Here is a 27,053-nt window from a genome sequence, read left to right on the forward strand (position 1 = left end):
GGCTATGATGAGAAGGAACCAAACAGGATATGGCGAGGCAGAGTAGAACAGCACAAGCTGTATTTTCAAACATCACTGGAGTTAAAAACAAAAACATCCCAATAAACAAAACCTCCTCCCACACGGGTTTTTTATATTTCAGAATCTCAGAGAGGGTAGTGAATAAGTTAAAGAATATTTCATACCAAATGAAGATTCCTTTCATTTAAAGCTAAGCTAAAGTACAGATATGTTTTCTTATTTTTATCAAGTATACCCCCGCCCCGCCCCCCCACCCCCCCCGCAAGATTTACAGGTGCATATACGGCACTTACTGCAAAGCTGTAGTGGGCTAAAGGTTTATAACAGTGATTTTTGTTTAAAAAAAAATCCATCAGACCAAAATAAAACCATTTAAATCAACTCCTTCCTGAGCAACTTACAATTTGGAATGTGCTGGAAAGTTATAATAAATAAGTCAAAGATTAACCAGCTTAAAATGTACTTTTTAAACATTAAAGTAAAATATAAAACATTTCATGACAGACAAAGGGACTGTTGGGTCAGGAATTGTAGACGTTTATGTGCCAAACACATTCATGAAGTTACCATTCAGGGAGAAGAGGCCAGGTCAATTGTTAGGAAAAATACAACATTAAAACCCAGAGAATAAATCACGTACCAGTTTTTATGTTTAGGTTATAAAGTAATCAGGGCTGAAGATATCATTAAATTAAGATAAAAATAGACTGAAATGTCTACAGTAAGCGGAAGTGAATTTGCAGGAAGGGTGAATGAGTTAAGTGACTGATTATTCTGCTATGACACTTGTGAAAGGACTCGAACAGAATTTGTTTTAAAAAGATGAGAATATTAATTCTTTCCAAAATATAACAATTCCACATTGTGTAAACTAATCATTACTCTTTCAATGTAATTTCATAGAAACCACTTAAAATATACAATGCAGCAGATTCATATTTTAGTGACTATGTTAATTGTTATCTATGCCACTTGCAGCTTTCTTTAATGCCTTCCTTCACAGTAGTGCATTGGTACCACACAACTGGAATGTAAGGAGTGAGAATAAAATTCCCCCCTGTAATATTTTCTGCAAATTATCATGTCTTAACACAGTTATGCTTCTTTACTTCTGTTCTCTGCAGACGAGTATAATAAAGACCACTTAGATGATCAAGATGGTCCACCATATATTTTGGCTCCCTGCAGGCTCATGGAAGGGGAAGCCTCTGGAAAGCACTTCATAGCTTGGGCCTGTACACATACCTCAATCACAAAATAACTTTTGCTTTTTACTTCCAAATGAAGGTCCATTTTGCAGACTATACATAGACAGTGAAACTCCCCTGAAGCAATTACCAAAGAGACCAGCCAAAATTGCCTAGAACAGTAATTTTTAACCTGTGGTCCGCAGACCCCTGGAAGTTTGCAGACTATGTCTAAGATTTCCAAAGGGGTTTGCAACTCCATTTGAAATTTTTTAGGGATCCTCAAATGGAAAAAGGTTGAAAACCACTGACCTAGAAGAAATCTAGCATGTATTAAATTGTGAATATAGGCACAGCCCCGTGCAAGGTGTGGTGCACATGTTGTACCACTGCAGAAGTGATGTAGGGAGGCATTGTGATGTAGAGACACCCCTCAGAGCCACAATTCCTCCTGCACTTCTTCCTTGGTCTATGCGCTAGTAGTTTACCCCTGCTCACGCCATACTCACAAGCGAGTGTGCATGCAAAGCCAAGACTCCACCCATCCCTCACTCACTTGGTTCCAGGAAGGGAGCAAACAGGAAGTAGCTCTGCTTACTTCTATGTGCATGGACCCAAGATTGGAGTAGTCTGTTTAGGAGTGCAAACTAGATACTTACTGGCTCGTATGGGCATGTTGTCCAAGTTAAATTCAAGCCCTAAATGTCACAAAACTGTACCAGAAATCCTGGGGATACCTTAAATGGAACTGTCCCCATTTCATCACCCAGTCCCATTCACTCCACCTTTTAGTGTTTCCTGATAACAATACTTAAACTTTCAGTGTTGTTCATACCAATATACCATTGAATGTATTTTGGTTTTTTGATGCTACATTGATATTTTTGTTGTTGTTTTATTTTATCGTTATGCAGTATGTAAGATGTCAGTCATACCTGTCAGTCATACCTGTCAATGTCTCTTATTACAAAAAACATCCCTCATTTTAAAATCACGTTTACTTTACTTCCACCCAAATTTGTCTGTGTCCCAGGGTAGGAACGACAATAGTATATATTTTTTCTTTAAAATAAAAACTACGCACCACACCTCATCCTCCAGAGCCTAAGAGCAATATTCTCAACTGCAGAAGCAAAATCCCAAGACCACACAATACTGTCCCTTTGGCTTTCCATCTACCCATTCATCTCAATCATTCAACTTCACTGATAATTTTTTTCATTTTGACTCTGTGAACCCTTCTAGTTAACTGGGTTCTTTAACCTGTTTTATTTCACCTGATATAATCTGCTTGAAGTGTGCATTGTAGTCCTCTCACTGGAAGTCCCCCAGGGGAGACTCTCTACTCTGTTTTGAGTCCAATATAGTTACGTGTTGTAACAATGGCTCTGGATCATATAACCGTTTATATTTGCTTGCTATTCAGAGGTTGTTACTATGCTCCAGTGGTATCCCTACTAGCTTATAAATGATGTCAGATGTTCAATGCCACAGTAACGGGCATGGTATTAAGACTTCCTTGTGACAGAGATTTTATGAAAGTTACTTGGTAAATGATGTCTAATATATGTTGTTTTGCAAATGGGTGCATGTGTACAGCAGCATTTTACTGTGCAAAAGTTATTTTGTGATGAAATGACAGATGGTTCCATCTTAAAATCTGTCATATAAAGGATCCTATGGAGTCAAGAAAAATATAATAAAATTAAACAAATATAACCCGCAAAACCGGGTGTCTCTCAATTGTCCCAACATGTGGGAACTTTTTTTTCTTTTAAATGCTGCTGCGCATTAACTCAGTCCCTTAAGGAATATTTTTTTTAATAATAAAAAAATATTGAGAAAGCTGGAGGGGTCACCAGAGGAGAGCTCGGTGCTTGCATCACCTTTTATAGATATCTTCTAACCACTTTTCATCATCTTGCTCCTCATCATCTATCGGTTCTTCAGTTTCCAGGGGAGAAGGAATAAAAAATTCTGGCTTGGGAGGTGGTTCACTGCTATGAGACTTAAGTCCGAATTTGCGCTTTAGCAGGTGAAACTGCTCTTTGACATAGTAGTAGAACTCATATTCATATCTCATGCGCTGGTAGAGGATCTGTATAGCTTCTGGAGAAGGGATGGTCTTTTTCACTGTCACAGTCAGATTGCCAAGTTTCCTATGTTCTGTAAAAGAAAAAAAAAATTGGGATCTGATCAACAGAACCAAAAATCACATTCTTCTTTAGAACTAAGGCACTGTTCTACTGTATTCTTGATTTAAAAAAATGTCTCCAGCCCTTTTTGTGTAGTAATTTGTAATATTAAACTTTTAAAGAAAAACAAAGTATAGCGGACCAGACTTTCAAAATTACACTTGCACATTTGCATATGTACATTTGAACATGGCTAATCTATGCATGGACTTATCTAATGATGCTTGCACTAATCTTGTATTTTAGCCAGCATATGGCAAGCTAGGCTCCTAATGGGCCACACTTACATGAGTAAATAGAATCATACAAATGAATGAGCATACTTTAAGTGTACATAAATACATAATCACACCTAGCTTGGGAAAACTTTTCTCAAGTAGTTGGAAGGTTAAATAGCCGATATTTATTAGAGCATACGGAACCATTGTCTCCAATGTAATATTTAATGTACTTTCTTTGTCTGCTGTAAACATTATCTATGGGGGAAAATGTTCCCCAAAATAGCAAGGTCTAGTAATTAAAAACTGTACCAAATTGTGTTTTCTTCTTGTTCTAATCTAGATAGATAGTTGGGGGAGGGAGAATTGGTAATGAGATATAGTGCCACAAACCCATGCGTTACCTGTCTGAATCCAGCATGCTAGTACTGATCGACAGTTGTTACCACCTGATGATTGTTTGCTTGCCTTTGTGAAATGAGTTTGGTGAGTTACAGTCTAGTGCCCAGTGGAAAGCCTTAGCAGACATGTCAAGGATTGGCTATGCATGGGGACTTCTCACCCTAATGGTGGTCCCTCCATGGTTAATTAAGGTGCATTGACTGGACTGTCTGAAGAATTTTGCCCTATCTTGAGTCTATAGGATTCCATCCATCTGATACCTTTCACAAGTGATAAAACAACTCAATGCCCAATAAAATTGATCACTTAACAAAAGCATATAGCTGTCTTTTCTCTCTAAAAATTGGTTTTCTTTTAATGTTGGAGAAAAACACATGCAAGAGCTAGCCAGGTCAGAAGAAGGGCATGTTTACTTTTGTGGTTTCCCAGTTTTCCACTAGATGGAAACATAAGACCAAGAGACAATATTGAGCATCCCCAACATTTTCTTCCTCTTTTGGATAGAGAAGTCACAAGTCAATGCGAGGAGGAGGGAACTGCTCAAAGTGCCATAAATTCTGTAGATCAAAAGCCACTTACTATGAAGTATTAACCCTCTAACTGTGAAACCTCCCTAATGTCCACATTTTTCTTTAGCAAAAGTGGAGATGGAAATATAAAGTGGTGAGGAATTCATCTCTATAACTAATCCTATTTCCTGACAGTTTTCCCAATGCAGAGCGTACAATATTCATGATTTATAGTAACAGAAAGGGAAACAGCAGTACATTATCTGGGACATATAAGTTTGGATCTAAAATGAAGGCTATATGTTATAAAAAAAGATTGAGAGTTGCATTGAAAGGTTCAGGCTGGAGAGCTAAGAAAAGGGGATTCATGGATTTTGATCCTACCACTGATACCTTGATCTCAAAATATTAGATAACATTGACATGAAATAAGAGATGAAACAGCAAGATGAGACAGTTGTTCCATCTGACTTTGTCACCTTGGTCTAAAAACAGTGCTACAAGACAATGGTGACAGAGATTCTGAGTGATGGATACCCTTCGTTAGAGCAAGGACAAAGGAGGTATTGTATATCCTATACCACTTGGCAAGTTTCCTTGAAATAAAGAGAAAGGCCTGTTTATACATTCCTTTATATCACATGCATCACCATGGTCTCTCAACATCTTCATGGTGATTTATTAGAGCCCAACATCTTCAGATTGACCTGAAAGTATTAAGTATGTCTAGACACAAATCAACAAACCCAACAGGAAGAAAAATTTGAGAATCTTATTCTTCTCTGAGTTTGTCTTCTTTGTCATTAAACTTACCTCTGTGTTACAGCAGATCTCGATTGTACCAGACTGCCATTATCTAAAAGGTCTACTGGAATATTTTGCCTTTGGTGCTAAGAAAAACTGTTGAGGCGAAACCATGTACTCTCTCTCTCTCACACACACACCCCCTTTTACTCTGCTAGCCTACAAAGAAGGACTTATCCTTCACAAACTTCCTGATACATATTAGTTGAGGGGCACCAGAATACAACCATTTTAAAAACAACTGAACTAATTTTTATCTGTTCAGTTCTTTATACTTTGTTACCTCATCCTTTACTACTAATATTTGCATGAAAACAGGATCTTTGATCTTGGATAATTTCTGCTTCTCATTTCTTCCCTGAAGTGATTATCCTCTGTGCCTCCCAATTGCCAGTAAGAAATCCAAATATTCCACACAACTTTAGTCACTAACTGTCACAACAGAGGGGCCTTGATATTGCTGTTGGAGTATCCACTTTACTGTGCCTGCAGTTACCACTACAGGCTTGGACAGATCCAAGAGGACACAGCAGTGGAGTATGGAGAAGAGAGATCTTATGGCACTGGAGGGGCTAGTTAAATTAAATTGCCCACTAGGGAAGATTTATTGGTAGCTGCCTCTTCTTGGGCAAAGAAGTAACAAAACACAACACACCAGCATGTTGAGGCAAGACTACCATGGACAGCTCAACACCATGGTTTAATATAACTAAAAAGCTACTTTTGGTCTATACAGTATTCTATCCAAAGGAAGCCATTGTAGTTTACAAAGAAAGGTTCCAATCCCGCATAGTACCAACATGTGCATAATTTTGCTCAAATGAGCTGTCCCACTGAAGTCTGTGGAGCTGTTAAGGTGAACAAAGCTATGCATATGCTTAAGTGCTTCACAGAATTGGGGCCCATATATACACGTTTGAATAATTATTTACAGATATGTTTACAGGACAGATGAATAGCTCCAAAGGCAGAGTTTCTAGGAGGAACAGTGAAACAATTCAGTGGACTCCAACAGCTACATATTCACCCAACAGGAATGATCTACAATGATTTTTAGGGAACACAGTAATATTTTTAACCAGCTATAAAAGCCACAAGATATTTATTTTAGGAAAAAATATTAAGTCTACCTAGAGGGCCCAATAACAGTGTTCATTACGTAAAGGTATGCACAAAGCAAAACAGAATAAACAAAACTATGCCTGTGAAAATGCAGATGACTGGAAGCATAGAACAACAGCTGTGTGAGTGCAAGTCTTGGATAATAACCTGGATTGTAGCTGTAAAGTGTTTCTTACTTAAAAGCAGAAAGAGCCTTCAAAGCCAAAGCTATGTTTATTTTTGTAATATTCTAGTTAGATTGCAAAGGTTCAGGGCAAGGACCTTGTCCTCATATTTGTCTGCACAGTGTCTAGCATGTATTTGGTGGTAGATTAAAAAAAAGTTTAAGGTAAATATTTCCCCGTGACTCCTGCTTAGCAATTACTGAGCCTGCTGTTCCTCTCCAGTTCTGTGAGACCAGAGGAAAGCATAATTTGGTGTGGGGTGGGGGAGGGGGACGAGAGGAAGGAAAAGAAAGGGAGATCTGTGCCTTCACTGCATGCTCCCTTGTGTGACCATTTGACTTGGAGCTCCTCCAAAACAGGACACAGATTAGAGGCAGGAGGAGGGATGTGGGGGCACTGAGCAAGAACTGGAAACAGCTATTCTCTGTACATGGTCTCTCCGGGACCCCACTGGGAAATCTCTACTTCTGGCAGCGCCAATTCCCCTTTGTGGCTGCTAACTCCAGTAGAGAGAGGGGCTTGTGTTCAGTCACAAGGAATTCTGCCAATGGCAGCAATGCTAAAAGAGCTGGGCTGCTACTGGGGAGGAGAGGCCTGTAGGCAGCATAGAGGATTCTTAGCTGTGTGCAGTTGTCCTTTGCTTACCACACAGATCCTTGAGTTACAGCATGCCTCCCCCTCTTTCTGCTTTGAGAAGCTGCAAACACATACCGCCCTTCCCCTTTGCCCTGGCAGACGAGGAGGAGGAAACTTCATGAGGCTTTTCTTGCAGTCTCCAGATGTGATTTTCCTCTCCAGTGAGTTCTTCTGTGGGAGGGCAACCTCAAGCCCATTGTGGTTATTTTTGATTGTTCAGGAGCATTTTAGATTTCTTGGCTTTTGTCAGTTTGCCTCACAGTAACTGCTGTTAATTAGTAATAACAAACTGCCTGTAAAAATACAAAAGTATATCTGCTGTTTGGGAAAAAGTGCAGGCCAGGGTTATGATCAAAATGGGCCTGCCTTCCTGGCTTTGACCTAAGCTAAGTTTTGATAATGCAACTGACCTTCACCTTGTTTTGCACTTAAATTTTAGTTAGGCCTGGTCTACACTACGGGTTTAGGTCGACTTTAGCAGCGTTAAACCGAATTAAGCCTGGACACGTCCACACAACGAGGCCCTTTCTTTCGACTTAAAGGGCCCTTTAAACCGGTTTCTTTACACCACCTCCGACGAGGGGATTAGCGATAAAACCGGCCTTTGCGGGTCGGAATTGGGGTAGTGTGGACGGAATTCGATGTTATTGGCCTCCGGGAGCTATCCCACAGTGCTTCATTGTGACCGCTCTGGACAGCGCTCTCAACTCAGATGCACTGACCAGGTAGACAGGAAAAGACCCGCGAAGGTTTGAATTTCATTTCCTGTTTGCCCAGCGTGGAGAGCACAGGTGACCACGCAGAGCTCATCAGCACAGGTAACCGTCATGGAGTCCTCCCAGGATCGCAAAAGAGCTCCAGCATGGACCGAACGGGAGGTACGAGATCTGCTCGCCATATGGGGAGATGAAGCAGTGATAGCTGAACTCCGTAGCAGTAAAAGAAATGGAAAAGTATTAGAAAAGATCTCCAAGGCCATGAAGGACCGAGGCCATAACAGGGACACACAGCAGTGCCGCGTGAAAATTAAGGAGCTACGGCAAGCCTACCACAAAGCCAGAGAAGCAAACGGAAGGTCCGGGGCAGAGCCGCAAACTTGCCGCTACTACGCGGAGCTGCATGTGATCCTAGGGGGTGCAGCCACCACTACCCCAACCGTGTGCTATGACTCTCTCACTGGAGAAACACACAGGGAAGACGGTTCGGGGAACGAGGAAGATGACGATGGAGGTACTGTAGGTAGCTCACAGCAGCAAGGAAGCGGAGAAACCGGTTTCCCCAACAGCCAGGATATGTTTGTGACACTGGACCTGGAACCAGTAACCCCCGAACTCACCCAAGACCCTCAGGGCACACAGGAGACCTCTGGTGAGTGTAACTTTGTAAATATTTGTAAACATTACAAAAAAAAAGCAAGCAAGTCTGTTAACGTGTATGGGGATGGAGCGGAAATCCTCCAGGGACATCTCCAGAAAGCTCTCCTGGTTGAAATGGGGTGATTTTATTAAGGGGGACATTCAGAGGCGCCCGTTCCTGCTATTCTGACCAGAAATGTTCCCCGCTGTTAACCACGCGGTGGGGGGGAGGGGTGAAGTGATCATCCCAGAGAATCGTGTGTGTGTGTGTGTGTGTGGGGGTGGTTTACTTGTGTTTGTGCCGCATGTTAACCAGGAAACCGCAGCCCCCTCCTTTTACATTGAAACCCCATTTTAAATGGACAACCCAATTCATCCTTGATATGGGAAATGCGCTGCTGTTTGCAACCTTTCCCGCATGTTAAGAAGGTTAAAAAAGCCAAAACACTGTGGCCTACGATGGCTGCCTGCAAGCCGAAATATGCGACCTTGTAATGAAAGAGTGTACCCATTGTTCCCTAAAATGTGTCTTTTTTAACCACCTCTCCCTTCTCCTCCACCAGCTGCAAATGTTTCTCCTTCGCAGAGGCTCGTGAACATTAGAAAGAGAAAACGTAAGACGAGGGACGAGATGTTCACGGAGCTGCAGATGTCCGCCCAGGCTGATAGAGCACAGCAGAATGCGTGGAGGCAGTCAATGTCGGAGATGAGAAAAGCCCAACATGAACGAGAGGAGAGGTGGCGGGCTGAAGACGATAGGTGGCGTCAGCTTGCAGACAGACGGCAAGAGGCAATGCTCCGTCTGCTGGAGCATCAAAGTGATATGCTCGAGCGTATGGTTGAGTTGCAGGAAAGGCAGCAGGAGCAGAGACCGCCGCTACAGCCCCTGTGTAACCAACAGCCCTCCTCCCCAAGTTCCATAGCCTCCTCACCCAGACGCCCAAGAACACGGTGGGGGGGCCTCCGTCCACCCAGTCACTCCACCCCAGATGATCGCCCAAGCATCAGAAGGCTGGGCTTCAATAAGAGTTAAAGTTTTAAAATGCAGTGTGTCCTTTTCCATCCCTCCTCCCGCACCCATCCCAGCTACCTTGGCAATTATCCCCCTACCGCTGTAAGGAACTAATAAAGAATGCATGAATGTGAAAAAACAATGACTTTATTGCCTCTGCAAGTGGGAGGGGAGGGGAGGGTGGGTGGGGTGGTTGGTTTACAGGGAAGTAGAGTGAACCGGGTCGGGGGGGGGGGGTTGGAGGGTTCATCAAGGAGAAACAAACAGAAGTTTCACACAGTAGCCTGGCCAGTCACAAAACTCGTTTTCAAAGCTTCTCTGATGCGCACCGCGCCCTGCTGTGCTCCTCTAACCGCCCTGGTGTCTGGCTGCGCGTAATCAGCGGCCAGGCGAGTTGCCTCAACCTCCCACCCCGCCATAAAGGTCTCCCCCTTACTCTCACAGATATTGTGGAGCGCACAGCAAGCAGCAATAACAATGGGGATATTCTTTTCGCTGAGGTCTGAGCGAGTCAGTAAGCTGCGCCAGCGCGCTTTTAAACGTCCAAATGCACATTCCACCACCATTCGGCACTTGCTCAGCCTGTAGTTGAACAGGTCCTGACTCCTGTCCAGGCTGCCTGTGTACGGCTTCATGAGCCATGGCATTAAGGGGTAGGCTGGGTCCCCAAGGATCACGATAGGCATTTCAACATCCCCAATGGTCACTTTCTGGTCCGGGAAGAAAGTCCCTTCCTCCAGCTTTCGAAACAGAGCAGAGTTCCTGAAGACGCGAGCATCATGTACCTTTCCCGGCCATCCCACGTTGATGTTGGTGAAACGTCCCTGGTGATCCACCAGGGCTTGCAGCAGCATTGAAAAGTACCCCTTGCGGTTTACGTAGTCGGTGGCTTGGTGCTCCGGTGACAAGATAGGGATATGGGTTCCGTCTATGGCCCCGCCACAGTTTGGGAATCCCATTTCAGCAAAACCATCCACTATTGACTGCACGTTGCCCAGAGTCACTACCCTTGCTATCACCAGGTCTTTCATTGCCCTGGCAAATTGGATCACAGCGGCCCCCACAGTAGATTTGCCCACTCCAAATTGATTCCCGACTGACCGGTAGCTGTCTGGCGTTGCAAGCTTCCACAGGGCTATCGCCACTCGCTTCTCAACTGTGAGGGCTGCTCTCATCTTGGTATCCTGGCGTTTCAGGGCAGGGGAAAGCAAGTCACAAAGTTCCATGAAAGTGCCCTTACGCATGCGAAAGTTTCGCAGCCACTGGGAATCGTCCCATACCTGCAGCACGATGCGGTCCCACCAGTCTGTGCTTGTTTCCCGGGCCCAGAATCGGCGTTCCACGGTATCAACCTGCCCCAGTGACACCATGATTTCCACATTGCTGGGGCCTGTGCCTTGTGAGAGGTCTATGGCCATGTCAATTTCCTCATCACTCTCGTCGCCGTGCTGCAATCGCCTCCTCGCCTGGTCCGGGTTTCGCCTTGGCATGTTCTGGCTCTGCATATACTCCAGGACAATGCGCGTGGTGTTCATAGTGCTCATAATTGCCGCGGTGATCTGAGCGGGCTCCATGATCCCAGTGCTAGCTATGGCGCCTGGTCAGAAAAAAGGCGCGAAAGTAGTATCTGATGGACCAGGAGAAGGAGGGCGGGAGGGAGGGAGGGAGGGAGGGCCGAGGGACGACATGGCGTACAGGTACAGGAACAGGGAGAAACACAAACAACTGTCACACAGAATGGTCCCCCCAAAGATTAAACTGGAAACCCTGGGCTTAGCAGGCCGTTGATTTCACGGAGGAAGGGGAAGCAAATGAACACAGAACAAATCTATTTTTTACATCTTAAGGTGGCAGCCGACGCTGCAGCATGAGTGACAGCCATACCAGTACGATGATGATGGGTACCAATCATAATATACCATCATCTGCCAAAAGGCAAGGGGCTGCTGCTGTGTAGCAATGCAGCCCCACGTCTGCCAGCCCCACGTCCGCCAGCACCCAGCATCGCCCTCGGCCTCTTCTGGGTGCTTAGCAGACAATATTGGGCAATTGGCAGAAAATAGTATATTATGACTGGTAACCGTCATCATCAAAACAGTAGCATGTCTGCCCAGGTGGCCATGATTGACAGCCATATGACGACGACGGGTACCAGTCATAATATACCATCGCCTGGAAGGGGCTGGTGCAATGCAGCACTACGGCTGCCAGCCCCACGGCTATCACTCATGCTACACCGTCTACCGCCAAAAGGCAGTTAGCAGCTGCTGCTGTGTAGCAATGCAGTCCCACGTCTGCCGTCACCCAGAGGACATATGGTGACGGTGAGCTCAGCTGAGCTGAGCGGGCTCCATGCTTGCCGTGGTATGTTGTCTGCACAGGTAACCCAGGTAAAAAGGCGTGAATCTATTGTCTGCCGTTGCTGTGACGAGGGGGGAGGGGCCTGACGACATGTACCCAGAACCGCCCGCGACACTGTTTTGCATCATCCGGGCATTGGGATCTCAACCCAGAATTCAAAGAAAAGGCGCGAACCGCTTCTCGGCTCGAGCTGTGGCGCAAACGTAGTATCTGACGGCCTAGGGGAAGGAGGGAGGGGGGCCGAGTGACGACATGGCGTACAGGCACAGGGAATTAAAATAAAGAACGGTGGCTGTGCATCAGGGAGAGACACAAACAACTGTCACAGACTGGTCCCCCCCAAAGATTAAACTGAAAACCCTGGGTTTAGCAGGCCGTTGATTTGACGGAGGGAGGGGGAAGCAAATGAATACAGAGAAAATCTATTTTTTTACATCTTAAGACGACGGCGCAGCGTGACTGATAGCCCTCGGCATCTTTCTGGGTGCTTGGCAGCAAATACGGGGCGGTGTATGACGATGGTCTTCAGGCCTATTGCACGAGCTGCTGCTCAGGGAAGACTCTGCTAATGTGCGATGACCCGACTTGTAATAGGCCGGCTAACAGTCATAATACACCATTTACTGCCAAAAGGCAAGCCCCACGGCTGCCAGCACCCAGATCGCCGATGAAGGCTACCAGTCTACTGCACCGTCTACCGCCAAAAGGCAGTTAGCAGCTGCTGCTGTGTAGCAATGCAGTCCCACGTCTGCCGGCACCAAGAGGACATATGGTGACGGTGAGCTCAGCTGTGCTGAGCGGGCTCCATGTTGTCTGCACAGGTAACCCAGGTAACCCAGGTAAAAAGGCGCGAATCTATTGTCTGCCGTTGCTGTGACGGGGGAGGGAGGGGCCTGACGACATGTACCCAGAACCGCCCGCGACACTGTTTTGCATCATCCGGGCATTGGGATCTCAACCCAGAATTCCAAGGGGCGGCGGAGACTGCGGGAACTGTGGGATAGCTGTGGGATAGCTACCCATAGTGCAATGCTCCGGAAGTCGACGCTAGCCTCGTACTGTGGACGCGGTCTGCCGACTAGAGCACCTAGAGCATTTTATTGTGTGGACATACACAATCGGCTGTATACAACCGATTTCAATAAAACCGGCTTCTATAAATTCGAACTAATTTCGTAGTGTAGACATACCCTTAGACTAGTTTATAATCTTCAACTCTCTTACAAAGCCCTTTAATACAAATAAATAATACAGAACCACTCCTTGAAGTCATCCTTACACCTCCCCTTAACCCATCAAACAAGCATAATAGAAAAATTATGCAGATCTGGCTGCATGCCAAAGTAAACAATCTGGAAATGCAATGTAAATCCAGATGCTCCACCAGAGGACAGTTCCTCCCCACCCTGCCTTTTATGACCTTTGAGACAATTCACCATATGGCGATCAACAAACTACACCATTTACTTTCTAGGGTTATTTTTTTTTCTGTGTTTGTTTTGGCATTCCTTTAATGTACTAAAAAGAATATACTGTACAGTGACCCAAACCTCTTGCAGTAGTCAGAGCCTGTCTTGCATTAACACAACCAAGATACAAAGAAACTGAAATGCAAATATGGATGAAAAAAATTAAATACATTTTGGGTAACTTGGTGACAAGTAAAAAGCAACAGAGGGTCCTGTGGCACCTTTGAGACTAACAGAAGTATTGGGAGCATAAGCTTTCGTGGGTAAGAACCTCACTTCTTCAGATGCAACCTCACTTCTTCTACTTGCATCTGAAGAAGTGAGGTTCTGACCCACGAAAGCTCATGCTCCCAATACTTCTGTTAGTCTCAAAGGTGCCACAGGACCCTCTGTTGCTTTTTACAGATTCAGACTAACACGGCTACCCCTCTGATACTTGGTGACAAGTATTTACCATGGCGCAAAAAAAAAAAAAAAAAAAAAAAAAAAAAAAAAACCACAACAAAATCTGTGTTCCTCAATGCAATAAAGCAGTTTGATATCTGAAATGTAGGAAACTATTTCATACATCCCTTGCGTGAAAAATTTTGGATTGCCATATTAAATCAAAATCAGGATAAAGACATTCTCTACTAAATGGAGAATTTAGGAAATCACTCAGCCTTTTCAAATGATCTAATATTTTCAGATTAGATGATTCCGGGGCCTAAGCCCGAGCACTCTCAATTCTAAATGAAATCACGAGGAATTGAGAGTTCTCAGCATCTTTCAGGATGGGGACATAGGTGAGCGGAGATGGAATTTTAGGAGCTACATGGCTGAAGCTGGAGCTTTAGAATGACAGAGTGGTGCAACAGCATATAACCGCATATCAGCCAGTTCATTGCTGATAATAGAAAACCCCACACCAGGCTCTGCTGCCCTGAAACGGTGTGAATACGATGGTTAGACAAATAAGGTGAGTGAGGTCATATATTTTATTGGACCAACTTTTGCTGGTCAGAGAGAGAGAGAAGCTCTTTTTCAGGTCTGGGAAAGGTACTCCGAGCATCACAGCTAAATGCAAGGTGGCACGAATTGTTTAGCATAAGTAATCAGCACATATTCTAAGGATCCATTAAAGGTAGAGTGGCCTGTTAACACTTCTGCAGTCATAATACTGGGGGGGGGGGTCAGTGGTTTACAGATTGTTGTAATAAGCCATAAATCCAGTGTCTATGTTCAGTCCATTATTTTTTGGGTCTAGCAGAGTTATGAATTTAAACTACCAGGCTTGTCTTTTGAGAGTGCTGTGCAGGTTTCCTTTGATGTGAGGACTGATAGATCAGATATTGAGTGATCACTTTGTGAAAAGTGTTAGGGTGTATGACCAGGTGCCTGCAAGAAGCAGGGCAGACAATCCACAAAAACTGGTGGTTTATTCTATAATTAGATTCACCAAACTAGTAACAAAAAGAACTTCTGTAGTGCCCCACTGGTTAACTAGAAGCCAAACACAGTCCCCTTTAGGCATTCCAGCCATTGGTTCCCGTCCAAACAACCCAATCTAATGTAGTCAGAGGTTACTGAAAACCCATTTCACCATATGTGATGTTCTTTCCAATGCCAAAGGATCAGACACATAGCCCCAAGTCAATATGAATCTCAGATCTTACCCAAATATCACACTGTCAGCCAATCTTTAGTAACCTACCTAAAGATTTTATTAATAAAAGAAAAGAAGAGTTATAAATGGTTAATAGATCATACACATATAAATGATTGCAAAGTCCTTATATTAGGTTTCTAGCAGTAATGGTATAGATCAGTGGTTTTCAAACTTTTTTTCCTACGACCCAGTTGAAGAAAATTGTTGATGCCTGCGACCCAACAGAGCTGGGGATGAGGGGTTTGGAGTGTGGAAGGGGCTCAGGGCAGGGGCAGAGGGTTGTGGGGTGGGGCTGGGAATGAGGAGTTCAGGGTGTGGGAGGGGGCTCTGGACTGGGGCAGGAGTCCGGGAGGGGGTCAGGGCTCTGGGCGAGACTCTAGGGTGAGGCCAGGGATAAGGGGTTTGGGGTGCAGGAGGGGGCTCCGGGTTTGGGGGGGCTCAGAGCTGGGGCAAGGGGTTGAGGCACTGGCTTACCTCGGGTGGCTCCCAGTCAGCAGCGCAGCAGGGGTGCTAAGGCAGGCTTCCTGCCTGTCCTGGCACCGCGGACCATGCTGCACCCCGGAAGTGGTCAGCAGCAGGTCCAGCTCCTAGGTGGAGGCGCACAAGCAGCTCCGTGTGGCTCTCGGCCGCAGACACCGCTCCCCCAGCTCCATTGGCTGGTTCCTGGCCAATGGGAGTGCGGAGCTGGTGCTCGGGGCGGGGGCAGCATGTGGAGCCCTATGGCCCCCCCACCTAGGATCCAGACCTGCTGCTGGCCACTTCCGGGGTGCAGCACGGCGTCAGAACAGGTAGGAACTAGCCTGCCTTAGCCGGGCAGCACCGCCGATGGGACTTTGAATGGCCCGGTCGGCGGTGCTGACCAGAGCTGCCGCAACCCAGTGCCTTACATTCCGTGACCCAGTACTGGGTCACGACGTGCAGTTTGAAAGCCACTGGTATAGACTGCTGGCTTGTAAAGTCTCTCTGGTAACTTCCAAAAGATTGTATGGTCCTCAGTCCATTGTTCAAGATCCCCCTTTTGGTTGTAAATCCACAGTCCAGAGAATTATATCAGGAAAGAGGCAACATGGAGATATCTCAGAGGTCTTTTATATCCTTTGCCAGGTGCATGGAAATTTACCATCTCAAGCAAAGCCCACAGCCCCTGTCCGTGGAGAGTTATTGGTCAAGTTGGAGTCCAGGGTCACACGAGCATATCACATGTCCTTACATGTTTTGCTGAATCATAGGGAGTGGCCATTGGCTCCTTGCTGTCTGAGGCATCCTTAGGAAGAGCTATCTGGACAGGATGAGTTTCTTCAATGGCCCCATTGTGAAAGTGGAGTGTCCTGGATAGGCCACCAACATATAGCTGTCTAGCCCTGATGTAAATCCTATCCTGGGGTGTGTCACCCAGGATACAACACAGGTTTAAGATGCAAGTACCTAGCCAATATTCATAACTTCAGATACAAAGATGATACATGCATATAAACAGGATAATCATACTTAGTAAATCACAACTTTTCCACGGTCACCTTACATGACATCCTTTGCATAAGATTTGTTGCAATTGTATAACAGTGGTAGCAACCATGATACAAAGGGTCATCTTTAATCATACAGCATCACAGGGTATTTTTGTCTTTTACCATTTTCCTGAAAGAGTTCATTGGAGACGATAGTGATTTTTCTGGTTTCACACACATAGTTGTAACTGGGGCATTTAGTGCACTGGATGAGATAACCCACACGTTGTCATAGGCATGTGTAAAATCCATGCATCTTGAAAGGTGTGTTGTGTGGGGTGTTGATCATGGTAGCAGTGGGGATATGGCTGCGGGTTTTGCATTTGTTGTTCTGGCAGGGTCTTGGTGACGCTTTGAATTGGTGTGTCCTGGTCTGTGCGGAGTTTGCTTCTGATGATGAGCTTGGAGAGGCTGGAAGGTTGTTTGTATGCCAGAAGTCAAGGTTTGGGAAAGATTTCCCCATCGAGTATGGGTTGTAGTTGCTTGATGATACCCCATGTGGGTTCCAGTATGGAGTGGTAGGTAACAAGTAGGGATGTGCTGTGTGGGGGGTTATTTCTGTATTGAAGCAAGTTCTCCTGGGGGTATTTGGGTGGTCCATTCCATGGTGTGATCTACTTCTCTGTGGAGTGTCTTTGTTTGGTGAAGGTGGTTGAGTGTGTTAAGGTGTATATCCTGGACTTTCTCCTGGGAGCATATTCTGTGGTATCTGAGTGCCTGGGTATAGAAAACAGATTTCTGGGTGTGTCTGGATTTATGAAGGTAGGTGTGGTGATCCAGGGGTTTCTTGTATATGGATGTCTGTTCGGTTCCATTGTTGAAGTTGATTGTGGTGTCCAGGAAAAAGTTATTAGTGTGGGAATGTTCCAGAGAGAGTTTAATGGATGGATGGTGGTTGTTGAAGTTGTGGTATAAATCTATGAGGGAGTTTAAGATGTCTGTCCAGAGGATGAAAATATCATCGATGTATCTCAGGTATATTATATGTTTTGTGTTGCATTTCTCCAGAAATAATTCTTCAAGGTGGCCCATTTTGGAGAGCCATCCTAGTACCCATTGATGTTCCCATGGTTTAGACAAAGTGTTTGTTGTTGAATGTAAAACAGTTATGCGTGAGAATGAAATGGTAGAGTTTGGTGACACGTTTGGGGTGGATACCTGAGGGTTGTACATTGTCTTGTAAATATTTGAAGTAGGCAGCTATGCTGTCATTGTGAGGGATATTGGTGACATCCATAGTGGTCAGGATGGCGTTCTGAGGGAGACTGACAATGTTACGGACTTTGTGGAGGAAGTCACTAGTGTCCTGGAGGAAGCTGACCCTTTGTATGAGTGGTTTCAGGATGGTTTCTGTGAGTCTTGATATTCCTTCAGTAAGAATGCTGTGGCCAGATATGATGGGTCTGCCTGAGTTCCCCTGTTTATGTACGTTGGGAAGCATGTAGAAGGTCCCTGGGTGAGTTTGGGGGATGGGGGGAGGTGAGTTTGTAGAGATTCTCTTGGAATTGTTTGGGGAAGGATTTGATGATGTCCTTAAATTCCTGGGTAAACTGTGATGTGGTATCTTCTTTGAGCTCTTTTTAGTAGATGGTGTCAGAGTTGTTGGTTGAACTTGCTAATGTAGTCACCATAGTTGAGGACTACAGTGGTGTCCCTTTGTTTGTTGGTTTGATCACTAACAGGTGGTTAGATTTCAGGGGCTGTTTGGCTGTCCTCTCAGCGGTGGAGTGATTATGGTGGATATGATGTTTGTTAAGGATTTTGCAGTCATTTTTTTCCTGAAGCAAACAATGTAACAATCAAGAGTGTAGTTTCATCCATTCCGTGGTTTCCAGTTAGATGATTCTTTTTTCTTATGATTGTTAGTGGAGAAGTGGTAATTGTGAGTGGTGTCATTATTATGAAAGAATTCTCTGAGGTGGAGATGATGGAAGAATTCTCCTACCTCTCCACATGTTAGGATGGTATCAGGTTCTGTGGTGAGACAGAGATTCAGTCTCTTAGAGAGTACAGATAATTCAGCTCCAGTGAGGGGTAGTCCTGATAAACTGACGATGTTCGGGTGTTGTGTAGTGTCCATGTGGTGAGTACTGCTGCCATGGTTTCTCCTGGAGGTTGTATTTTGTGGGTTGTGGAGTAGTTGGTTCCACTTTTTGTTTTTGTGTTGAATGACTGTCATCAGGTTTTTTTGGATAGATGTTTTGGATTTCTTGCATGATTTGCAGGTAACTTTCCTGGATTATTTTCCTCCAGTGTGGGGGACTATGTGATGATGTCTTGTTTGAGGTGGTCCCTTTTGGAGTATGTGAGGTGCAGTAAATGGTTCCTCAGTTTTTCTGAAGTCCGTCTGCAGAGTTGTTCAGCATATTTGGAGTTGTATGTAGTAGTCAGAGGGTTATAGATGTTGAGACTTCTGGGGACGATGTTTTGTTTCTTGCATTTTCTCAGGAAGTAAATGTTGCTGTTAAGTTTTACTTCCTTCTTCTTCATGTTGTGGAGCCTCCATTTCAGATGGCTAAATTCAATATCTTCCATTGTTTTATGCAGTGTAATTGTAGCTGTGTCGGTCCCAGGACATTAGAGGTGGTTGTCAGAGATGCAGTAAATTAATTTCCCCAGCTATACAAAGGAAGGGCCCAATGTTCAACCATGTGGAGCTGAACTATTGTGAATACTTACTTCTCCACAGCTTCATTTTATGTCATTATGGTTAGTAGTAATGTACCACTCTAGAAGGGCCCTTATTTGATATGCCACTCAAATGATCAATGTTCTCCTAAAACAAGTTTTTCAGTGGTTAATGTAATGAGAATGACAAAAAAAAAGTTAATTGCATGGCAGCAAAGCTATTTTAAGGCTCAATGGGCCAGATTCTCAGCTCTTGGTGCCATTCTGGAACCCCCCCCCCCCCGGGAAGGGTCTATAACACCCCTCTGCATGGTGTCTGGATCAGGAGTGTATTGGGATCAAGGACGGAGTACTGTTGTGTTCTGGCAGTGCCTGTCTGGAAGAACATCCCCACAAAGGACGTAGCACCTTGTGGTCTTATCTTCAGGAGGAGGAGAGAAGACAGTGCCATAGTTACTCTAACTTAAATTCATTATTAATTTACAAGCTGGAGGGAGCTCACAGAAGAGCAACGAAGCTGTTGAGGGAGATGGAGGGATTGACTAGAAAAAAGAAAGGACTTAAACATGTACAGCTTGCTAAGCCATTATGGAAACAACATGAGAACCACCTACTAATATTCAAAGGGTGAAAACTCCAAGGAAGGAGAGGAATTATTTAGCAAGGTAGAGAAAGTGCATAAGTAGGAGCAATCAAATAAAATTAAGAAAAATAAAGCTAAGGATAAATGTAAGGAAAATAGTGATATGCTGGACAATGGAACAGTTCATCACTGAAAATGGTGGAAACTCTATCACTTACATTTAAACCTTTATTGGGAAAAACACAATGGAACATGCTGTACAGGAAAATCCTGAACTGGCCTAGCAGTGAACTAGAAAATGCAATTGTTCTTTTCCATTTCATAAACTATTCAAAATGTTATATTACTATTATGAAACACCTGTTTATAAAAGAATGAATACAGGTCTGTCGCATCTTACGCACATTTAACATGCGTGAATTCAGCTTTACGCAGTTGGCAAAAACAAAACAAAGAGAGAAAAATAATTTAAATACTGTACCTGCCTCATTTTTGTTTGTTTGTTTGGCCGACGACTTTCAGTGCGCCACTGTAGGGGGCAGCAGCGCGGAGGAGGGGAGCGGCTGCGCCTTGCTGGGAGCGGGCTGCGCGCTCCATCTGCCCCAGCCAGTGCCAGGTCTGCAGCAAGCCCGGCAGCCCACATCCTTCCCTCCCCGCCGATGGACAACTTTCAATTCACCTGCAGGCGGGAGCGGCACGGAGCCCTCCCGGCAGGCGGCGGGAGGGGGCCGAGTGGAGAGCACCCCGGCTGAAGGAAGCCCTAGCCACCCCCCTTCTCTCTCTCCCCCCTGCTAGCCGGGGCGCACACTCCGCTGCCCGGGGCATGTCTGCAGCGCAGGGAGTCCCGCTAGCCAGAGTGCAGCTGCCGTCCGCCCAGAGGCTCACCAGCACGGCCGGGGGAGGCAGCCGCGAGCTGCCAAGTAAGTGGCACCGAAAGTTTGCACCCTGTTTTTTTTTGTTTTTTTGGTTTGCCGCTCCGGCCGCTCTGCACCCTGTTTTTTTTGCTTTTTTGTTGTTGTTGTTGCTTCGCCTCTCCGGCTGCCCGTTTTTTTTTTGCTTGGGGTTGTAAAAAAGGCAGAGCCGGCCCTGCCTGTCATGCGGGCGATTCCACCCACCATTACACTCAATGTAATTTTGACTATACGCGATTTTCACTTTACACGCTAACTGCGGAACGTAACCCCAGCATAAGATGAGACAGACCTGTATACAGAAAATGCCTACACAGACAATATAGATAGTTAGCTTACTCCATACTATACAACAACTGTCAGCGAATGGGCCCTTTTCTCCAACTAGGAAGTTTTATCATAAAGCCTCTTCTGAGGAAACTGCTGGCAGTAGCAGTCTTATCAAGTTAAATGCATCTTACCTTCACTAATTCAAAGACGTGGAGTCCTAAATTCTCCCACACAGGGGTCTAGAATCCCAGCTCAGGGGTAGCCTGTTCATCTAGAACAGCAGCATGTCATCCCTGGCACTGCACTTGAAAACTGTTTTGCAACAGGATTTTTTTCTTTTTCTTTTAAATTTATGAAGTGTCACACTCAGACTATACAAAATTGGTCAGATATGCTGACACTGCATTGAAAAGAAATCCCATTGGAGACAGACTGCATGCAAGAGAAATCTCCTAATAGTTACCAAGCAGAAGAGTTACTGGCACTGCATTACACACAAAGTCAGATATTAAATCCGAAGAGAAACTTCTAAGGGGTTCCTTAATTTGATAGCAAGTTAAGGTTGCATCCCCAGTTCAAGCAAATTACTGCGTAAGAAAGAATTATGTTGAAACTTACTCACACTGTAGCATGAAAGGAGGGATACTTATGTGAATGTAGTCAGGTATTTTTATTGCTTGAAACAAACTTCTAAGTTGAACTTGACAGAGATGGTGGTGCCAAAACCAAACTCATCTTTAGAGGAAATGCCAGGATAGTCTAGCTTAAACTGCAGAGAGAAATGCTTTGTTTGCAGTTCGTATGAAACTCCTCATACACCTTAAATACACAAAGACATATGTGTGTACAATGAACAAATCCAGTCAGCTCAACAATGTGACAGACCCACAATATAAAACTGAGTTGGAGAAAATACATTTGAACAGAGAAAGCAAAGAGAAAAGAGTTCCAAGCACTGGGAGCTTCAGTTCTGTATCACATCTCAAGAAAAGATTTTAGCTGGTGTGTACAGTCTCATAGTTAATAACAATACAGGTCACCCTCTGGGAGGGAATCCTTAAAAGAATCATGGCACTGGGAAGGGGAAACCCTTAAGAAAAATAGGTTCCTGCCGATTTCTGGTTAGCAGTGTTACATAATAGGCCAATCAGATACCAGTACCATTCCTACTATTTTTCTCTGTGGTGTGATATCATAAGGCCCTGACCAGGATCCATGGTGCTAGATGCTGTACACAAATGCATAGGAAGATACGGTCTACGTCCTGTTGAGCTTACAACCTAAGAATTGAACACTTTTAAAGTTTTACTAGGAGTCGAGACTCCTAGGTTTCATTTCCAGCTTTGTTTCTAACTTGCTGCCTGATCTCCGACATCTCACTGATGGCCCAATTTCCAGAAGTGTTCAGAACCCTCAGCTCTTACAGTATTCAATGGGAGCTAAGGGAGCTCAGCATCTTTGAAAATCAGGCCACTAAAATCACTGGGTAGAATCCTGAGACTACTGAAGTCAAGGGGAGTTTTGCCATCGTCAATGAAGCACTAAAGCAATAAAGAGATTAAGAACTAGCTAACTGACAGATCTCAAAAAGTAGACATCAATGGGAAATCCTCATCAAGTGGAGCTGTTACTAGTGGGGTTCCACAAGGATTGGTACTAGGCCATTATTAAACAAAATCATTGCTTATAAAAATTTGTAGATGACACAAAGATCGGTGGAGTGGTAATGATGAGGACAGAGAAGTCATACAGAGTGATCTCAATCACTTGGTAAGCTGGGCCCAGGCAAGAAACTACATTTTAACACAGCCAATACAAAGATATATATATCTTGACATGAAGAATGCTGGCCATGCCTACAGAATGAGGTACTGAGCCTTGGTAAGCAGCGACTCTGAAAGGGATTTAGGGGTTATAGCAAAGAAGCAACTCAACATGAACTCCAAGTGTGATGATGTGGCCTAAAGGGCTAATTGCAATCCTTGGATGTACAAATAGGGGAGTAAAAAGAGTAGAAGTAGGAGGTGATTTACCCTTTCTATAGGGCATTGGAGAGACAGATACTGGAATACTGCAGACAGTTCTGGCATCTACCTTTTAAGAAAGATGTTGCAAAATTAGAGAGAGTGCAGAAAACAGTCAAAAAATGATTTGAGGGCTGAAGAAAATGCCTTCCAGAGACAGACTTCAAGAGTTAAATTTTTTCAGCTTATCAAAAAGAAGATCGAGAGGTGGCTTGATTACAGCATATAAGTACCTTCACTGGAAGAACACAGTGGGTACTAAAGGGCATTTTTTAAGCTAGAGGATCAAGGCATAAGAAGAAACCAATGGACAGAAGCTGAGGCCAGACAAATTCAAATTAGAAATTGGATCATTTTTTTTTTTAACAGGATGATTAACCACTGGAACAATTACTAAGGGAGTGGTAGATTCTCTGTCTCTTAATATTTTCAAATCAACACTGGATGCCTTTCTGGAAGAAATGCTTTTAGTCAAACACAAATTATTGGACTCAGCACAAAAGTAACTGGGTGAAATTCTGTGTGTTACACAGGAGGTCAAACTGGATGATCTAATGATCTATGAATCCCTTTGTATCCCAGTTTCCAGATCTGGGAAATGGGAATAAAACTTACCTGCTTCACAGAGGTGTTGTGAAGCTCAGTTAATGAATGACTGCGACATGCTTTGAGATGCTTGAACGAAAGGCCCTGTGGTCCTGATCTTAGAAGGTGCTGAGCATCCTCATTTCCCACAGTTTCCAATGGAAGTCGAGAGCACTCAGCATCTTGCAGCGCCAGGCTCTACGTGAGTGCCAAGTATTATTAGAAAACAAAAAGGCTGAGTTTGGAAAAGTTTATAAATCTTAAAAATGCTTCATTCTAGATACTGTATGTTGCTGAAGCTTACATACAACTCCTTAGGATTTATATGGTGACAAGTAGCTATAATGAAAGCTAGTAGTATAAGTTTTTTATTCTAAGTAGTACTGAACTAATTGCCCAGTAACAAAATATACCCACTATCATGACAAACGTGACGCTGGTATTGGAACACTGAAAGGCACACTAGCTCTTGCTCAACCCCAGCTATTTAAAAACAATGAAATGAAGAAGGTATCTATTCCCCTTTCATCTAACATTGGAGGGAAGAAAGTCACTGAGTTTGAGAAAAGTTTTCTATTAAATGTGTCTTCATATAGACAGCTCGTAGTCATGGACAACATCAATTTAACCACACTGCTGCCTGAAATGATTTTACCGCCTACGTTAACACCTGCCATTACTGTAAGTGAAAGAGGCTAGAGAAAAAAAATTTCTATTTTTCAGGTTAGTTACTTTGGGTATAGTCAGCATTTGACGGTGACCAGGGGCTGTGGGACTAGCAAAGAAAGGAAAATACAACAAAAGGAGAAACAAAACACTGTCCCTTTAAAGCACTCCCCTTTTGATATGGAGCCTGACTACTCTGGCTGACTGCCAGGGAGTCAGAACCAAGGCTTTCCTCGCTTGGTCCAAACGGAAAAGAGTCCATTGTCAAGCACTGGCAGGCTTGCTTCAGTGAGAGGAAACCAGTAAGAAAGGGAAATCATTTTAACGTAAAGTCTCTAGCGAGAAGTATCGTCCGCCAGTGTGGCTGCCCAGGTTCTTCATTCTTCTTTGTTGGGCAATCTCGTGGCTTTATCACTTCCCTGAACTAGAAGGAGAGAAGGAAGTGTACCACTTTTCAGTGCAACTAATGCAGCAAGTTTCCAGTGTCTTCATGTCTCCTGGCCTTATCCTCTCCCTGGACTAAAAAGGGTGAGTATTTCCTTCCCTCAGGAAATCCCCAAGCTACTACTACTTTATATACCTGGCTCAATGAGTCCAATGGAAATTCCCCTTTTTCAGACTGCAGGCTGGGCAGTTTTTCTGGCGCAGGGCAGAGTCCCTTGAAAGGCATTAACCCATTTCCATGCCACAGCATGAGGTATGTACATCTATCCTGTCTGTGGGGCAATCATAAACAAATAAGATTTCATTGTTTCCTCTATAGAGAGCCCTAGTTAATGTTACCTCTTTATATAGAGCTTCAATGTAGCAACAGGCGAGTGAAAAAAAATTAAAATAGAAAAATATGGCTAAAGCCACTAAAATTAGCAGGGGGAGTCAAGGCAGACGTAGTACTTCTAATTCATTTTTGAAATTGACAATATATCAAGCTGATTTTGTCCATGTACCATTATGTGCCTATATGAGAGCCAAGTTCTCTTATAAACTGGATCCCAGTTGTGGGTGCCAAATACTTGAAAATGTGGCCCTGAGCTCTAAGGCCTGGATCCACCATTGCAGTGTCTAACTTTTAGGCACTTAAAAAAATTACTGGAAAAACAGTTTGCAATCCACAAAGACTGAGTTAGTTGCCTAGGTTGCCTATCCAATGGGATGGGAAGAGACAGGTGTCTAAGAACGTTATCCACAAAAGCCAGCATGCTAGGCTCAGAGCCATCTAAGCTAGCCAATGGGAGATACACCAAGAAGAGGAGTATGTCCTAAGCTCTGCCAGGGATAGGTGCCTAAGTCTGGGCTGCAGGGAGGTGACTGTGATCCAAACCAGGAATCCCTCTCCTGGAGTGTGAAGGAGTGTGCACCCCACACCAGCTTAATAGGGTTAACGAGGGCCTGAGAGGCCAGTTAGGTTACCTGGCATCACCTGCGAGAGGGAGGGCCAGGGTTAATTAAGAGTGAAGCCCAACTGGGGAAGGACTGGGACAGCACTATAAAGCCTGGAGGCTGAAAGCAGAAGGGAGCTGCAGGGGAAGAAGGCTGCAGTCACTCATCGCCCTGGGAGGAAGGAGGCCACCAGGAACAAAGAGGAAGTCCGGGGGGAGAGTAACTCCTGTAAAACTGACCCATGGTAAGAAGTCTGGCAAGAGGCTCAAAGAGGTGAAGTAGCCACAGGGAGTAGAGTAGGCTCCAACAGTAAACCAAAAAGCAGTCAAAAAGATAGAGAGGCCAGGTAGGAATGAGTCTAGGGAAACAGCAACAGGGACTAAGTAGACTTGAATTGCTGATTGTAGGGTCCCTGGTCTGGAACTTGGTGTATTGGTTGGGCCCAGGTTCTCCTGCCAACCACAGGTAGAGTGGCATAGACTTCCAAGCAGGGGCTGAACACTGTTTGGTGACGGCATTTGGACAGTTTTCCTTTTGGACTTTGTAATCTTGGAAAGGGTGTATTACTTGGGGACCTGGCTGGAGGGCCCAGTTACCAGAATAAAGACTATCTCAGAGCAAGCAGCAACCTATGCTGTGACAGCTACGTTCCCAGACCTAGATTCAAGGAGGTGCACTAGTGGTGAGTGGGAACCCTGTTACATGGAGTCAGGAAGCTTAGGTGCTTAAGTTGTTTCTTGTGAGAATGAATTAGGCATCTGCCTCACTCCACAAAAATGGCAGCAGGAGGGGGTGGTGCCCACCTTATAACTTTAAGTCCAGTGGTTAGAGCACTCTCCTGGGATGGGAGACTCAATGTCCCCACTCTGACTGAGGGGGAGAAAGGATTTGAATAGGGGTCTCCCACCTCCCAGAACAGTGTTCTAATAACTGAGCAAGAGGATATTCTGATGTGGGTCTTTCCCAGTCTCTCTTGTAAAGCTGTTCTACTGTGGATCTCAGCTCCCTGCCTTCCCAGCTCAAGGGCCAGAGAGGCTGAGCGCCCAGGCTCTCTGCCTCGCTGGCAGGTGGACTAGAAGGCTCTCTTAAAAAAAGTGAAATAGACAAGAACTTTCCTGGTGGCAGCCAGGAAGCCAAAAAAAATCTGTTTTGGTTCTCTCAAAACTTAAGATTTCTTGAAATTCCTGCCTGTGAAAATTTTCATGGTTTTGACATTTTATCCTGATTTGGGATGGAATTTTTTTGAAAATGTGGAATTTTTCACAGGCAGGGATTTCCATTCTCCTAGCCGGCTCCAGTCATAATGCTACAACTCCAGCTAATACGGCTAGCTTATCCCTCAAACATGTCATCCTTGTACGTACATGCATTTTAAAAGTTTGAAAATAGGGAGCT

At 44.5% G+C, this 27,053-nt stretch overlaps 1 protein-coding gene across 2 annotated transcripts in view; it reads right to left on the reverse strand.

Annotated features, from left to right (window-relative positions):
* The window catches only part of UST (uronyl 2-sulfotransferase), a 316,217-nt gene that overhangs the window by 29,509 nt on the left and 259,655 nt on the right, over positions 1 to 27,053 (reverse strand). The window contains exon 8 of one of the 2 annotated variants that reach the window (XM_054024122.1): positions 3,095 to 3,374. In XM_054024122.1, the coding sequence (XP_053880097.1) occupies positions 3,095 to 3,374 (280 nt within the window). Of the gene's footprint in view, positions 1 to 379; positions 3,375 to 27,053 lie in introns of those variants that run through there. The other variant, XM_054024123.1, reaches the window with a different exon arrangement.

The sequence above is a fragment of the Malaclemys terrapin genome, chromosome 3 (assembly GCF_027887155.1).
Source record: "Malaclemys terrapin pileata isolate rMalTer1 chromosome 3, rMalTer1.hap1, whole genome shotgun sequence".
Classification (NCBI taxonomy): domain Eukaryota; kingdom Metazoa; phylum Chordata; order Testudines; family Emydidae; genus Malaclemys; species Malaclemys terrapin.